Here is an 18,106-nt window from a genome sequence, read left to right as displayed (position 1 = left end):
TGGCAGCTTTAGCAAACCAAAACACTGACCAAAATACTTAAAAGGAAAACCTGGAAAATGAGATATTTATAGGGAGCTTTGAAAAGCTCCGATATATTCCTGGGGGTCTAGAATGCCATGCACATGCATAGGGCTGTGTGCTTAAACAAAATCCAGCAGCATATTATACACCATGACCAAGCAGGATTTATTCCAGGAATGCAAGTGTATTTAAACATATGAAAATCAATCAGTGTACCATACCACATAAATAGAATAATGGAAAAGAACAACATTATCATCTTAATTAATGCAGAAAAGGATGTGACAAAATCCAACACCCTTGTGATAAAAACACTCAACAACTAGGAATAGAAAAAACTTCTTCAACATGATAGAGGCTATATATGGAAACTCCACAGCTAATTAATAATACTCAATGGTGAAAGACTGAAAGCTTTAGGATTAGATGCCAGCTGTTCCAGTTTGTTAATGCTGCCATTTTACAGAATACCAGAAATGGACTGGCTTTTATGAAGGGGGTTTATTTGTTACAAATTTATAGTCCTGAGGCCATTAAAGTGTCCAAACTAAGGCATCAACAAGAAGATACCTTCACTGAAGAACGGTCACTGGTGTCTGTTAGCTGGGAAGGCACGTGGCTGGCATCTGCTCCGGGGTTCTGGTTTCAAAATTGCTTTTCTCCAAAATGTCCCTGGGCTTGTCTCTCTTAGCTTCAATGGAGCAAACTCTGGGCTAGCATCTCTAAAGTGTCAGCAGCAGTTTGGGCCTGTGACGGCTCTTTCTAAAGGCCTCCAGTAAACTAATCAGGACCCACGCTGAATGGGCTGGGCCAAATCTCCATGGAAACATTCAATCAAGAGTTCACACCCTAATAAAAATGATTAATCAGGGAGATGGAAGAAGATGGCAGCATAGAGAGGAGTGGAAGCTAGTTTGTCCCCCTGGAACAACTAATAAACAACCAGGAACAACTAGCAAATAATCTGGAATAACTGCGGGGGGACAAACGTGACTCTCCACTCATCCAACACCAACCTGAACTGGGAGGAATGCCCAAGATCGTAGCATAAAATCTCTAAGTAAAAACTACAGATCCAAACCAGGAGCCCCTTCCCCCCATGGCCTGAACTGCAAAGCCTCACTGTGATAGAGAGCAGCACTCTCCCAGCAAGTGAATATAGCTCAGCTGAGCTCCAACTAGGGTTTTAGCTGGATCGAGCGTGGACTGCTCAATACAAGCTATGAATTCCCAATAAGCAGACAGAGGCTTTTGGTGACAAATGACCTTGGAGAGCCGGAGGGTGGCCACAGACTGGCCCTGAGAGGGGCTTTCTGTCCCTTTTTCAGCTCAGTGGAGAAAGCCTCAGGCATTTTCAGTTCCCAGTGCTCTGACCCAGACAAGGATGGAGATAGCACAGGCAGAGAGACTCTTCAAATGCTAATGACTTCTCCCTAGGGGGATGGTATCTTCCCTAAGAGAGAAGAGGTGGGGCCCAGCTCTACTACCCACCTTCCATTCAGAACTGGACCCCAGAGCCTGGCGGAAAACAGCCACAGACCATACCTCTTTATACCAGTCTGGAATTACAGGCTGACAAGTGCCACCTGTTGGGCAGAAAAGCACAGTGACTTGAGGCCTCACAGGGTGTACCAATCTTCTAAGACATACCCTCAGGGAGATGTGACTAATCCCTCCTTCCAAGACCTGAGCCCGTTCCGGTCTGGGAAAACCTGATTGGGGTAACCAAGGAAACCAGAAGCCTAAACAAAAGAAACTACAACCTACATTAAGAAAAACGAAGTTATGGCCCAGTCAAAGGAACAAACTTACACTTCAACTGAGTTACAGGAATTTAAACAACTAACACTAAATCAATTCAAAAAGTTTAGGGAAGATATGGCAAAAGAGATGAAGTGGTAGAAATCGAAGTTTGAAAAAACAACTGGCAGAATCTATGGAAATGAAAGGCACAACACCTGAGATGAAAGACATAACGGAAACATACAATAGCAGATCTCAAGAGGCAGAAGAAGACACTCAGGAACTGGAGAACAAGGCACCTGAAAGCCTACACACAAAAGAACACATAGAGAAAAGAATGGAAAAATATGAGCAATGTCTCTGGGAACTTAAGGGCCAAACAAAATGCAGGAATGTACGTGTTCCTGGTGTCCCAGAAGAAGAGAAGGGAAAAGCAGCAGAAGCAATAATAGAGGAAATAATCAATGAAAATTTCCTGTCTCTTATGAAAGACATAAAATTACGGATCCAAGAAGCGCAGCGTGCCCCAAACAGAATAGATCTGAATAGGACTATGCCAAGACACTTAATAATCAGACTGCCGAACATCAAAGATAGAGAATCCTGAAAGCAGCAAGAGAAAAGCAATCCATCACATACAAAGGAAGCTTGATAAGACTATGTGTGGATTTCCCAATAGAAACCATGGAGGCAAGAAGGAAGTGGAGTGATAGTTTTAAGATACTGAAAGAGAAAAACCACCAACCAAGAATCCTATATCTGGCAAAATTGTCCTTCAAATATGAGGGAGAGCTTAAAATATTCTCTGACAAACAGACAATGACAGAGTTTGTGAACAAGATACAGGAAATACTAAAGGAAGCACTGCATACAGAAAGGAAAAGACAGGAGTGAGAAGTTTGGAAAACAATTTTGGGAGATAGTAGCACAGCAATGTAAGTACACTAAACAAAGATAACTGTGAACATGGTTGAAAGTGGAAGGTTAGGACCATGTGGGACACCAGAAGGAAAGAGGAAAGATAAAGACTGGGACTGTATAACTCAGTGAAACCTAAGGTGCTCAATGATTGTAATAAAAGGTATAAATATGTTTTTACATGAGGTAGAACAAATGAATGTCAACATTGCAAGGTGTTAAAAATAGGATGAGATTGGGGGGAAAATACAATCAATGCAAACTAGAGACTATAATTAACAGAAACATTGTATTATGCTTCCTTTAATATAACAAAGGCAATATACCAAAGCTAAATGCATATGGGGGGTGGGGGGGAATAGAGGAAGGGTATGGGACTCCTGGCATTGGTGATGTTGTCTCTTTATTCTACTTTAGCTTAATGCTATTTTTCCTTTTGTTGCTTTCTAGCTGTCATGGGTTTTTTTTCTTTTTCTTTTTTTCTTTTTCTTTTGTCCCTCTACCTTTTGTGACTAGTCCTCCTTCTTTGTGGAAGAAATGGAGATGTCCTTATATAGACAGTGGTGATGGTGCTGAATACATAAATACATGACTATACAGGGAACCAACGATTATTGACTTAGGACTGAATGTATGGTGTGTGAAAAAAACATCTTAAAAAAATGGGTTGATGAAGAAATCTTGAGGGCACTATATTGAGTGAAATAAGACAGACACATAAGGACAAATATTGCAGGGTCACACTGATATGAACTAATTATAATATGTAAACTCATAGACATGAAATACAAGTTACCAGGATACAGAATGAGGCTAAAGAATGGGGAGCAGTTACTTATAATGAGCAGAATGTTCAACTAGGGTGAACTTAAACTTTTGGAAATGGCCAGGGATGATGGCAGCATGTTTTGAGAATAACTAACAGTGCTGAAAGGTGTGTGAAGGTGGTGGAAAGGGTAAGCTCAGAGTCACATATGTCACCAAAAGGAAAGATGGAGGTTAAAGAAGGGAATGTATAGAACCGTGAATCTTGTGGTGGACAATGTCTGTGATTAACTGTACAAATATTAGAAATCCCTCTCATGAACTAGAACAAGTATATGACACTGTAACTGAGGATAATAATAGAGGGGCGTATAGGAAAAAATATATACCTATTGCAAACTATATAGCACAGTTAGAAGTATTTTAACATTCTTTCCTCAACAGTAACAAATGTACTACACCAAAACTATGAATCAATAATGGAGAGGGCATGGTTAGGGGTATGGGAGGATTTGAGTTCCCATTTTCTGTCTTCACTTCTTTTCTGGAATAATGAAAATGTTCTAAAAATTGAAAAAAAATTAATTATGGTGATGGAAGCACAGCTGTATGATGGTACCATGGGTAATTGATTGTACACTTTGGATCTTTGGATAATTGTATGTTTGTGAACAATCTCAATCAAAAAAAGAAAAAGATTAATCAATCTGCCCCCACAAGATTATATTAAAGAATATGGCTTTTTCTGGGGGACTTAATATATACAAACTGGTACACCAGCTTTCACTACTTCTATTCCACATAGTGCTCAAAGTTCCAGTGGAGCAATTAGGCAAGAAAAAGAAAAGCATTCAAATTGGTAATTAAAAAGTAAAAATATCTCTATTAGTAGATGATGACATGATCTTATACGTAGAAAACCCTAAAGAATCTACATAAAAACTGTTAGAGCTCATAAACAAATTTAGCAAATTTTGAGGATACAAAATCAACACTCAAAAATCAGCAGTATTTTGATACCCTAGCAAAGAAGAATCAGAAAAGGACATTAATAAAACAAAACCATTTACAATAGCATAAAAAAGAATAAAATACTTAGGGATAAATTTAACCAAGAAGGCTTAAGAAGTCTACACAACAAAAACAACAAAATATTGCTGAAAGAAATTAAAGAAGACTTCATGATTGGAAGACTTAACATTGCTAAGATTACAATACTGCCCAAAGTGATATACAGATTCAATGCAATTTCTATGAAAACCCCATGGGATTTTTTACAGAAATAGAAAAACCCATCCTAAAGTCATTGGAATTTTAAGGGACACCAAATAGCCCAAACAATCTTGAAGAACAACAAAGTTGGAGGATGCTCAATTCCCAATTTCAAAACTTACTACAAAGCTATAGAAAACAAAATAGTGTGGTACTGGCAAAAACATACACATATAGATTAATGAAATAGAAACGAGAGTTAAACCCTCACATATATGGTGAACTGAATTTTGATAAGGATACAAAGACCATTCAATAAGGGAAGAATGGTCTTTTCAACAAATAGTGCTGGGAAAAACAGGATACCCACATGAAAAGGAATGAATCTGGATCCTTATTTTATACCATACACAAAATTAACTCAAAATGTATTAAAGACATAATTTTAAGAACTAATACTATAAATACTCTTAGGAAAAAACATAGGGGCAAATCTACATGACTTTGGATTTGGCAATGGTTTCTTAAATAAGACACCAAAGGCAGAGGAAACAACAATAACAAAAATTGATATAATGGACTACATCAAAACTAAAAAATTTTGTGCATCAAAGGACACTATCAAAGGAGTCCTTCAGGTGAAACGAAATGCTACTAGACAGTAACTTGAATCCAAGTGAATATATAAAGAACACTGGTGAAGGTAACTACACAGGTAAATATAAAAGATAGTATTTTTGTTTCTAAGTTATTTTTTCTCCTATATGATTCAAAAGACAACTGCATAAAGCAATAATTATAAATCTGTATTGCTGGTATACTGTGTTGGTGTATTGGTGTAATATCCTACAATGTATCAAAATGTATGGATGTATAGAGGCAATCTGTATAACAATAACAAAGAAAGAAAGAGAAATTGGAGCTAATCAGGAGCAAGGGTTTTGTGTACTATCGAAATTAAGTTGGTATTAATCCAAATTGATTGTTAAATGGTAATTTGTTAATTATAATCCTCAGTGCAACCATTAAAGAAATAACTCAAAATAACATAGTAAAAGAAAGGACAAGGGAATTAAAATGGTACACTAGACGACATCTATTTAATACACAAGAAGGCAGAAATGGAGGAATAGAGAAACAAAAAACACACAGCACATATATAAAACAAATAGCAAAATGGCAGATGTAAATTGGATTAAACATTCTAATAAAAAGGCGGAGATTAACAAAACAGATAAAAAACATGCTCCAACTATATAATGTCTACAAGAGACAAACTTTAGATTCAAAGGCACAAACAGGTTGAACGTACAAGGGTAAAAATAAACATGCCATGAAAACAGTAACCAAAGAGAGCAGATGTGGCTACACTAATATCAGACAAAGTAGACTTTAAGGGAAAAATTGTTACTAGAGACAAAGGACAATTTATAATGATAAAAGGGTCAATCTATCAAGAATATACAACAATACGGAACTTCTATGCACCTAACAGAGCCCCAAAACATATGAAGCAATACCAGACGGATCTGAAGGGAGAAACAGACAATTAAATCATAATAGTTGGAGACTTCAATACCCACATTTAATAATATAACAAATAGATGGAAGATGAACAAAGAAATAGAAGACTTGAGCAACACTATAAACCAACTAGACTTAACAGCCACGTATAGAACATTCTACTTAGCAACAGTAGAATATATTCCCAAGTGCACATGGAACATTCTAATAGATAGGTTATATGTTAGGACATAAAACAAGTCCTGATAAATTTAAAATGATTCAAATCATATGAAGTATGTTCTCTGACAACAAGGAATGATACTAGAAATCAATAACAGAAGGAAATTTGGGATACTTACAAACATGTGGAAATTAAACAATACATTCCTAAATAACCAATGGGCCAGAGAAGAAATCACAAGGAAAATTAGAAAATACTCAGGGATAAAAGAAACAAAATACAATATGCCAAAACTTATGGAATGCAGTAAAAGAAGTGCTTAGAGGAAACTTTATAATTACATTTATAATTACATTAAATATAATGTAAACACCTACATTAAAAAGATCTCTATAACCTAACCTTCCACCTTAAGAAACTAGAAAAAGATGAGAACTAAACCCAAATCAAGCAGATGAAAGGAAATAATAATGATTAGAGCAAAAATAAATGATATAGAGAATAGAAAAATAGAGAAAAATCAATGAAACCAAAAGTTTTGTCTTTGAAAAGACCAACAAAATTGAAAACTTCTATCTAGACTGACTTAGAAAAAAAAGAGAAGACTCAAATTACTATAGTCAGGAATGAAAGAAGATACATTAGTACTGACCTAAGGCAATAAAAAGTATTATAAAGGAAAACTATGAAAAATTGTGTGCCTATTATAGATAATCTAGATGAAATGGACAAATTTCTTGACGACAAACTACCAAAACTGACTCATGAAGAAAAATAAACTCTGAACAGACCTATAACAAGTAGAGATATTGAATTAATAATTTTCAAAAATTTCCCACAAAGCCCAGGACCAGATAGCTTCACTGGTGAATTCTACCAAATATATATAAAGAAGAATTAATAGCAATCATTCACAATCTCTTCCAAAAAATAGAAGTAGAGGGAACACTTCCCAGCTTACTCTAAGAGACCAGTAATACCCTGATACCAAACCAGATAAAGATCATAAGAAAACTACAGACCAATATCTCATATGAATAAAGGTAATAGAAATCCTCAGTAAAATACTAACAAGCAGGATTCAGCAGCACATAAAAAGGATTATATACCATGACCAAGCGGCATGTATCCCAGAAATGCACGGCTAGTTCAAAACACAAAAATCAATGTAATATACCATATTAATAAATTAAAGAGAAAAGCACACAATTATCTCCTTACACACAGAAAAAGCATCTGACAAAATCCAACACCCTTTTATGATAAAAATACTCTACAAACTACACTATAAGAGAACTTCCTCAAACTGATAAAGGGCACCTATTAAAAACCCCCAACCAACATCATACTTAACATAGAAAGACTAAAAGCTTTCCCCCGAAAGGTCTGGAATAAGATAAAGACAACTGCTCTCAGGAAGGAAGAAGGAAGGAAGGAAGAAAAAGGAAAAAATAAAACTAAATTATAGATAACATAATCTTTCTTATAGGAAACCCTAAGGAATTCACTAAAAAACAATTAGAACTAATTAACAAGTTCAGTAACTTTGCAGGTACAAGATCGATGTACCAAATCAGCTGTATTTATATACACTAGCAATGAATAATCTGAAAAAAATTAGAGAAACAATTCCATTTATGATAGCATTAAAAAGAATAAAATATTTAGGAATAAATCTAACAAAAGAAGTACAAGATTGCTATGCTGAAAACCATAAAATGTTGAAAGAAATTAAAGAAATAAAAAGAGACATCCCATGTTCACGAATCAGAAGACTTAATACTGTTAAGAAGAAAATATTCCCCAAATTTATCTACAGATTCAATACAATCCCTATCAAAATTCCTGCTGGTTCTTTTGCAGAAATTTAAAAGCTGATTTTAAAATTCATATGGAAATGCAAGGGACTCAGAATAGCCAAAATGATCTTGAAAATGAAGAACAAAGTTGGAGGATTCACAATTCTCATTTTCAAAACTTACTACAAAGCTATAGTAATCAAGACAATGTGGTACTGGTATAAGGACAGTCATATAGATAATGGGATGGAGTTGAGAATCTGAACCATACATACATACATACACAGTCAATTAATTTTTACAGGGGTGCCAAAACCATTCAATGGGTAAAGAATATTCTTTACAACAAATGATTCTAGGACACTGGATATCCACATGCAAAAGAGTGAAGTTGGACCCCTATCCCAAACCATATACAAAAATTAATTCTAAATGGATCAGAGACCTAAATTCTAAATGGATCAGAGACCTTAGGTAAGAGCTAATTCTATAAAACTCGCAGAATAAAATAGGTATAGATCTTTGTGACTTTGGATTAGGCAACAGTTTCTTTTATATGACACCAAAAGCAACAACTAACAACAACAAAAAGAATATATTGGACAATATCAAAAGTAGAAACTTTTGTGCTTTAAAGGACACCATCAAAAAAGTGAAAACAGGCTACCAGGAGATAGAAAGAGGGTAGAGATCGGGCATTTGATGCTGAAGGACTATAGAATGTTTAGCAGGATTGATTGTATAGATCCAGAAATAGATAGCATAATACTGTGTGATGGTAGCACAGTATTCTAAGTACACTGAACAAAGATGTCTATGAGTAAAGCTGAAAGAGGTGGGATAGGAGAATGTATGACACCAGAGGTAAAGGAAGATGATAAAGAGTAGGACTTGGCAAAACTTGGCAAAAACTGGAGTGGCCAATGACTGTTACTAAATGTACAAATATAAAAATGTTTTTACATGTGGGAGAGCAAATGAATGTCAACCATGCAGAGTGTTGAAAAAGGGATGGTATTTGGATAAAAACATAATCAAAGCAAACTGGAGTTATGGTCAACAGTAACACTGTAATATGCTTCCATTATATGTAACAAAGGCAATATACCAAAGCTAAGTGTGTGTATGAGAGGGATATATAGGGGAGGGATATGAGATTCTTGGTAGTGGTGTTGTTTTCTGTCCTTACTATTACATTGTATTGTATGACATGTTATTTTTCTCTTTATCATCTTTTTATTATTCGCTAAAAAAAAAACAAAACTTTTTTGTAGTAATCAATATGTTCAAGTGCTGATTGTGGTGATAAATGTACAACTTTATGACAATACCATGAACAACTGACTGTACAGTGTGGATAAATGTATGGTATGTGAATATAACTCTATAAAATTGTAGGAAAAAATATAAATAGGAGTAAAAGTGTTGGAGAAAAATGGAGAGAGGGATGTACCTATCTACTGTTGATGAGCAGGCAGGATGGTTTAGCCTTTCTGGAGGTCAGTGTGGTGGTTCCACAAAAAGCTAAGTATGTGTGAGCCATAAGGTCTGCAACCTCATTATGGAGTATGTACTTGGAAGATCTGAGAGCAGAGACATGAAAGGACATTTGCACACTGGCGTTCATGGAGGCAGTATTCATGATTTGCAATGGGTGGAGGTGGCCTAAGGGTACACAGACTGAGGAACAGAATGGTGAACTATGGTGTACGCATACAATGGAATATTGAGCAACTATGAGAAGGAGTGAAGCTGTGAGACACGCAACAAGGTGAATGGATCCTGTACACAGCTTTTTGAGTGAAGTACGCCAGAAATAAAGGCAAACACTATAATGCTTCACCAGTATGGACGAACTACAATGTGTAAACTCAGAATTGAATCTTAGAACACAGTCTAAGAGGGGAACAATTATTGTAATGGTCACTAGATTGTAAGCTCTTACAGCAGTCAAATCTATTCCTGAATTGTAATGGCTATCTCCAAACTTTGAGATGCTCATACCTTAGTGTATAATCTGATTGGTCTCTTGAACATTGGGTATCTCTGTGACACCTGAAACTCAGAGCTAGAGCTTGGCAAATATGAATGTCAGTTTTAATGCATACAGCAACTTTAAAAAAAAAAAAAAAAAAGCTGAAAAAGAGCCCAGACTTCAATTAGAGATATGAATGAAGCAGATCTGGTTAAGACTAGGGCAAATCGGGCCAAAGGGTAAAGGTTGAAACTGACTGTGTTAAAACTTCAACTTCCATGTGAGACCAAGGGAAAAAATGTTTATTTGGTACAGGATCTATATTTTCTAAACAATATAACTTCTACCATCAGTTTGTTCGAACACCACAATTACATGGTTTTGAACAGGAAGTGAGATATGCCAGGTTTGTATAGATTAGAGTGAAATAACAACACATCCCAAAGTAATTTGGGCAGAGAATAAAAATATATATTCGGGGCCCCCCGAGGAGCTGGGGGAGAATGCGGATGTATTGGGCTTCCTCACCTGGATTGTTGCTGATGTTCTCACAAACACTGGAGACTGATGGCTTGACATGCCGAGCCCTCTGTCTTGGGGTTTGCCCCTATGAAGCTTGTTACTGCTTATAATTGTGCCTCAGAGTCTCCCCCTGAATGCCTCTTTGTTGCTCAGATGTGGCCCTCTCTAATGAAGCCACCTTGGCAGGTGATCTCACTGCCCTCCCCTCTACGTGGGACCTGACTCCCAGGGGTGTAAATCTCCCTGGCAATGCAGGATGTGACTCCCAGGGATGAATCTGGACCTGGCATCATGTGATTGAGAACATCTTCTTGACCCAAAGGGAGATGTGAAATGAAACGAAATAAAGCTTCAGTGGCTAAGAGATTTCAGATGGAGTCAAGAGGTCACTCTGGTGGACATTCTTACGCACTATATAGATAACACTTTTTAGGATTTAATATATTGGAATAGCTAGAAGTAAATACCTGAAACTACCAAACACCAACCCAGTAGCCTTGACTCTTGAAGAGGACTGTTTAACAATGTACATTACAAGGGGTGACAGTGTGATTGTGAAAACCTTGTGGATCGCACTCCCTTTATTCAGTGTATGGATGGAGGAGTAGATAAATGGGGACAAAAACTAAATGAAAAATAGGGTGGTATGGGAGGCATGATTTGGGTGTTCTTTTTTATTTTTATTTTTATTCTTATTCTGATTCCTTCACGTATAAGGAAAATGTTCAAAAATAGATTGGGGTGATGAATGCACAACTATATGATGATACTGTGAACAGCTGATTGTACATCATGGATGATTGTATGGTATGTGAATATATCTCAATAAAACTGAATTTAAAATTTAAAAAAAGTGAAAAGACCACCTACCAAATGGGAAAAATATTTGCAAATCACATATCTGATAAGAAAATGGATATATAATCCAATAAGAAGACAAATAAAGACAATAAAAAGACAAAGGACCCAATTAAAGAATGGGCAAAGGCTCTGAATAGACATTTCTCCAAAGAAGAGATACAAATGGGCAACATGCATATGAAAAGATGCTCAGCATCATTAGTTACTGGGAAACACAATCAAAACCACAATGAGAAACCACTTCACACCAACTCAGATGGCTATAATAAAAAAGACAAATAATATCAAGTGTTGGAAAGGATGTGGAGAAATTGGAACCCTCATACATTGCTGGTGAGAATATAAAATGGTTTAACTGATTTGAAAAATAGTCTGGCAGTTCCTCAAAAGGCTGAACATAGAATTACCATATGACCTAAAAACTTCACTCCAAGGAGTATACCCAAGAGAATTCAAAACATATGTTCACAAAAAAACTTGTACACAAATGTTCATGATTGCATTATTCATAATAGCTAAAAAGTAGAAAAACTCAATGTATATTACCTGGTGAATGGAAAAATCAAATGGGGCATATACGTACAATAGAATACTATTCAGCTGTAAAAATGAATGAAGTACTGATATATGCTACAAAGATGAACCTTGAAAACATAAATGAAATAAGCCAGACACAAAGAGCCACGTATTGTATGATTCCATTTATTTGAAATGCCCAGAATAGGAAAATGTGTAGAGACAGAAAGTATATTAGTGTTGCCAGGGGCAGGGGAGAGGAGAGAATGCGGACTGACTGCTAACAGGTATGGCTTTCTTTTTGGGGAAACGAAAATGTTCTGGAATTAGAAGGTGTTAGTTGTACAACTTTGAGCATATACTAAATGCCACCTACTTATATACTTTAAAAGGGTGAATTTTATGGTGTGTGAATTATATCTCAATTAAAAAAAAGAGAAGTGTACACTAATGTTGGGGGTAGGATCATGGATAATCATGTCTGTAACTTCCTCTCAAATCATTCAGGGAAAAAAGGCTGTACTTTTCTTGTACCTTTTCTTAAATTTGAACTATTTCAATTGAAAAAAAAAGACATCAAATGAAAATGACACTACAGGGATAACTTTTACTCTGCTCCATTCTGAGTGCTTTTTTAAAAAGTGGATCATTGATAAACTTCAAAATATAATATTTAATGTGGAATTGTGTTCTAAAAACAATAAATGAGTTCCCAAGTTGTAACATCTCATACTGTTGGTTGTTCTTTTACAAAAAAAAAAAAAAGGCAGCATAGCATAAAAGTTAAGAAATGGGCTTTGCAGCCAGACAAACTCTGCTACTTCCTAGCTGTATGACATTAGGAAAAGTAGTCGACCTCTAGGAAACTCAGTTTTCTCATCTGTAAAATGTGAATAATTAATTTATGTTCTGTTCTGCCCAGGCTAAGTAATGACTTCTATTCTCCCACTTACTACATAGTTTAAAGTTCCAACTTCTAGGTTAGACAAGTCATACTTCTTATTCCCTACTACCTACCTACTAGCTCTGGTATTGCTTATCGCTATCCTTCATAAGGAGTTTGACTAGAGATGAATTTTATTACTTATTGGTAATATTAACAAAAGATTTGGTAGGGAAGGATATTATCAAAACTATTTGCAATTTACATAGAGAGGTCTCAATTGTCTATTGCCATAATCACAAAATATTTATCTAAATCTAAGCATGGTAAGCAAAGTCATGTCACTAAGTGTAGCCAATTCTAATCTACCCTTGTTTAATAACCTCTTCTCAGACACTATCCGAGAACAACGAGTAACAAAACAATTCCCTTAATTTTAATAAGACAAAAGCTACATTTAAGACTATTTATCTCTAAAGAGTGGAAGACGAAGTGTTAAGTTAGTTGGAAACACACTCTGTTCTTACCAGTTGTTTGTTGTGTTGTGGCAGAGGACACGGCTGGGCACCAGTTGGCACCTCATATACTGGTGTTACCGACATGCTGGCAGGGTGGGCACATATGAAGTGCACCTGTACAGCCCCTACAGCTGGACTAGGGTTCAGGACACCTGGATGATTTCCAATTCGGAATGTCAGAACCTTTGAGGAAATACTATAGTAAGAAACAATTGTGGATGTCAGCCATGTCAATCTTAAAGTGTTGGAATTATTGAAATTCTGGTATAGAGTATCCCTTTGGACATTATAATCAGCAAGTCTCTAAAAGGCATTACAGTTCTTAATTTACTGTTAATTCTTAAGAGGAATTGAGCATAACATGGAAATTTGAAAACCATGGGAACATAAAAATATCTAACTCAGACCAATTACTTCAATCTTCTCCACCAAATCTTTTGTCCCCGGTTGGTAAAAAGTAGAAAAACTAATTTGCATTTCAACTCATCTCTGGTGGAAGTACTAATGAGTACCAAAATGCAAGAAACATGAGAGAAGTTAGGGAGCTTCAAAAGGAGGTAATAAAGCCTAAAATTACAATGGCTAGTCATATACATAGTCAGATTCACTAAAGATTTAATAAAACAAGAGTATTTGCTCGTTTTTTTATAACACAGCTCTTAAGTCAAAAACCTTATACTGATTCCATGTGGGCTGGTTAACTATGCTGTGTTTCACAGTCATAGATTGCAATTATAGCCCTAGTCAAGCTGCAAACCCTTTATATTTTTAGAGAGGGAGAGTCTCATATCTGTGGATGGGAACTGGCAAATCCATCACTACCTCCAGATATAATAAAATCTAATTCAACCGATAAAAGGCAATATACTTATTACTATTACAGATCAAACTAGTTCTTTAAAACTACTAACCATAGAAGATCCTAAAAATTTCCCTTCCTTACATTCTTTGGATTAGGAAACAAAATATCCTCTAGTCTAGACAACAAGGAAATGAATTATAATAATACAGTGATTGAAAATAATGTGAAATAAGCTCATTACTACAAAAAGATCTTGAACTGTTCAGTTAGTGAACTGTTAGAATTTTCAAATGAGCAAACTGAAACCTCTGGATACATTTAAAGAATAGTAAGGATTTTTTTTTTAAAAAAAGGTCCATTAATATAATTAGAATTTTCCCATCTAGTTCCATAAACTAAATCCATCGGTGTCTGAAAAGGAATGGCAGCAAGTACAAAAGATATGGAGTATTATGGCTAAAAGAAATATTAGAAAAAGATCATTTTCCTACTTGTTCCCCTAAATCCAGGCACAGGACCCGATAGACGTACTGGTTCTGTTTTCTCTTAGCTGGCAGTCGGACTTGTGTTATTATAATCTTCTCTGCCTTCTCCGTGCTCAGTTCCAAAAAGAATCGGGAGGGCTCTAAGATCCAAGGACGAGGTCCTCCTTCAAATACCATTTCCTTCACAGACTGCCATGTCACCAGTGCCACTTCCATGGGGTTTATAGCCTGATAATATTTAAAGAAATTAATTCCAGATTGGTTAGTTTTATCTAATTATGCTGAAAATGACAGTAGACTTAATTCCCCAAGACAGGGACATATATGCCATGCCTCTCGCTTGGAATGCTTCTAAACCTCTGGACTAATTCAGATTCTATCTATCATTCAGGCCTAACTTATGTCACTTTATCCACTAAATTGTGCCCAATCATTGCAAACCACAACCACTTCTCCAATCCTCTGTTAAAGTACTTATCTCTACCACTCATTTATACTTTTCATCTCCTAATACTACTTAAATGTTTCAAATCTTCATATGTATAAGTCCAATAATTTCTGTTATGCTCCCTACTATGTAAACTTCTTGAGAGAAGAGATAGTATCACACACGTAATTTTCAGTAGGATTTAGTACAATGTTGTGCACACAAAAGGCATTGTATAAATAGCTACAAAAGCATTTTAAATGTATATTTTACTAAAGTATCAAATAATTCTGTCCTAGAAATATAAAAATAATACATTTATACTTTTCATCATATTTCTTAAAGAACTCTCACCTAAGAGGTAGACAAGACAGGTATTCACTCCAGTATACAGAGAAGATGCATTACCTTTATAAATGAAACATCTCTTTCTAAGAGAATGAAGTATTTTCAAAGTGTAGGCTATTTTTATATGGAATACAGTGTCTACAACAGTGACTCAGCAATAAAATGAAGTAGAGAGTAGAAACAACCATTCTAAAAATATAAGCAAACCAGGCTTCAGTGTTTTTTCTTGAACAAGTCAACTGCGCTCATTGAATACTATTAAAATTAAATATTCCTATCTCTAATGAGAGTATTCTTTTACATTAAGTATAGTCAATTCAATTCAACAAGTATTCACTGATGGCCTACTGGGAACACAATAATAGAAAGTCAAATGAGATCTTGTCTCACAGTGGAACTCACAGTCTGGGAAAGACAGATTTGGAACAGATAGGAGTATAATAAGTATTACCAGAAGGCCAAGTAGAGTGCAATCAATGCAAGTCTCTAACAGAAGAAATGAATACAAGAAATGTACCTAGTTGGGAGATTCTGGGAAGACCTCCCTGAGAAAGCAAAACAGGATTATTCATTTTTCCTAGTCCAAAACTAATCAGAACAATGAATAGGACTGATCTGTAAAAGGACAAATTGAGAACTGTACCATGTACTGAAACAAGAGTGTGCTGAACAAGGTAGTACATACATGTTTTTTCAGTAGGTAAAGAGTTAATTGCTAAGAGTTCTCTTATCAAAAGATGTGTGACTAAAGACTAGACAGAAAACAAAAACCATAATTTCATTCCCATTCCTTTCAGGATGGTTTTCATTCAGGGGAGATCTGATTTGGGGACACTCAATGAATAGGAAATAAGGTTAAGGATAATGATGAAAGAAAGAACCTAATGAAACTTTACAATGAGCCACAGTGAGTACTTTCACTTCATTAGGCAAGTAGAATGATTCATTCAATAAGAGAACTGATGAAACATGCCTGTAGTACATATATAAGCTGTACAATGTGCAATGAAGACAATTTTAAATGCAAATTTTAATGAGCAAGTTATCTTTTTAAAAATTAATAACAGATATAAAATATGTACAGTAAAGTACATGAAATATGCTACTCTTAAGATACTATTTGAATTTTTACATTTGTATATATCTCTGTAACCACCATCAGATCAAGATATAGAACATTAAAACTCTCTCTTTAAAGATCTCTGAAAGATAACTTTTATTCTAGGGAGGGAAGTCAATTATCTTTAACTTGTATACTTTTGTATTTTCAAGCACAGCAGCCACTATTTTGGGCCCTAAGGATGGTTCCATTATAGGGGAGCATTATGACAGGTGGAAGTTCAAAATAAAATTACGTAGATCCTGGTATGCTTTCTACATATTTAATTCCACTGGGAGCTAAAGTTGATATCTACATGTAGACACTGACAAATCCTAACTAAAAATGCCTCTTGGAATAAGGAGGCACCTATAGGAAAAAAGTTAATAATGAAAAAAAGCATAATATCTGTAACAAAACTTGCTGATAAAACTTAAAGATATTCCTGTGGCAGAGGCATGAGGGAGTAAATGCCCTGAGACTCAGGTTTGATGAGAGAGTCATAACTCTAAGAACAAAGAATAAAAGAATGGTAAGGAAAAAGAACATGAAGATTGCTGATCCTTAGCAGAGATCACAGATAGCTAGGAAGCAACTAAGTGGACCTGGTGGGATCCATGAAAAGAAATGCCAGTTCCTTAACATGAAATGTCTCACCTTTAGGGGTTCATAAGCAGCAAATGTGGCACTGCTCTCTAAGTACTTTTCATATTGTGTCACACTCACAGTTACCAGGGTATGGCCTACAGATTTGGCTGCTATATATGTACTGGAACAGTGCATTGGTCCAGGCTTTTGCGTACCTGCAAATCAAAAAACATGATTTCAATAGGGTAAAAAAGCAGTCAGTTCTCAAAGAAATTAGGCCACAGAAACATAAGAATTTAAATACATTAAAAACACCACCTGGAAAAAGCAAAAGAACACCATTTTGATTTCGCATACTAACCACCAAACCCCAATTTTTAAAATTAATTTTTATATACACTCTATACCCACCAAGCAAAACTCCCCTTACCCCCCTCTCCAACCCCTCTAACAATGTACCTACTTTCTTTCTCTGGGGATTTGCCAATTCTAGATATCTCATGTAAGTGACATCATAAAATATTTGTCCTTAAGTATTCTGTTTATTTCACTGAGCCTAATGTTTTCAAGGTTCATCCGTGATGCACCATGTCTCGAAACATCATTCTTCCTATTGGATATTTCATTATGTATATGTACCACATTTTGTTTATCCATTTATCCATTAATGGACACTTCGGTTGTTTCCATCTTACGGCTGTTGTGAATAATGCTACTATGAACACTGGTATACAAGTATCTGTTTGAGACCCTGTTTTCACTTTCTTTGCGAATGTACTTAGGAGTGGATTTGCCAGGTCATATGGTAATTCCATATTCAACTTTTTAAGGAACTGCCATACTATTTTCCACAGTGGCTGTATCATTTTACCTTCCCACCAACAAAGCACTCGAGTTCCAATTTCTCTGTGTCCTCTCCAATGCTTGTTATTTTCC

The 18,106-nt window shown here is 35.7% G+C and overlaps 1 protein-coding gene across 1 annotated transcript in view; it reads right to left on the bottom strand.

The window, feature by feature from the left end:
- Window positions 1-18,106, bottom strand: part of NUP210L (nucleoporin 210 like) — a 198,872-nt gene that overhangs the window by 112,884 nt on the left and 67,882 nt on the right. Inside the window, exons 12-14 of the mRNA XM_037825901.1 lie at window positions 17,240-17,385; window positions 14,715-14,936; window positions 13,431-13,604 (exon numbers count right to left, since the gene is read on the bottom strand). Of these exons, the coding sequence (XP_037681829.1) occupies window positions 13,431-13,604; window positions 14,715-14,936; window positions 17,240-17,385 (542 nt within the window). The remainder of the gene's footprint in view (window positions 1-13,430; window positions 13,605-14,714; window positions 14,937-17,239; window positions 17,386-18,106) is intronic.

This window comes from Choloepus didactylus, chromosome 2 (assembly GCF_015220235.1).
Source record: "Choloepus didactylus isolate mChoDid1 chromosome 2, mChoDid1.pri, whole genome shotgun sequence".
In the NCBI taxonomy this organism is placed as follows: Eukaryota; Metazoa; Chordata; class Mammalia; order Pilosa; family Megalonychidae; genus Choloepus; species Choloepus didactylus.
The sequence above is the reverse complement of the archived record's forward strand: the minus strand, read 5'-3'. Positions and strand labels throughout refer to the sequence as shown.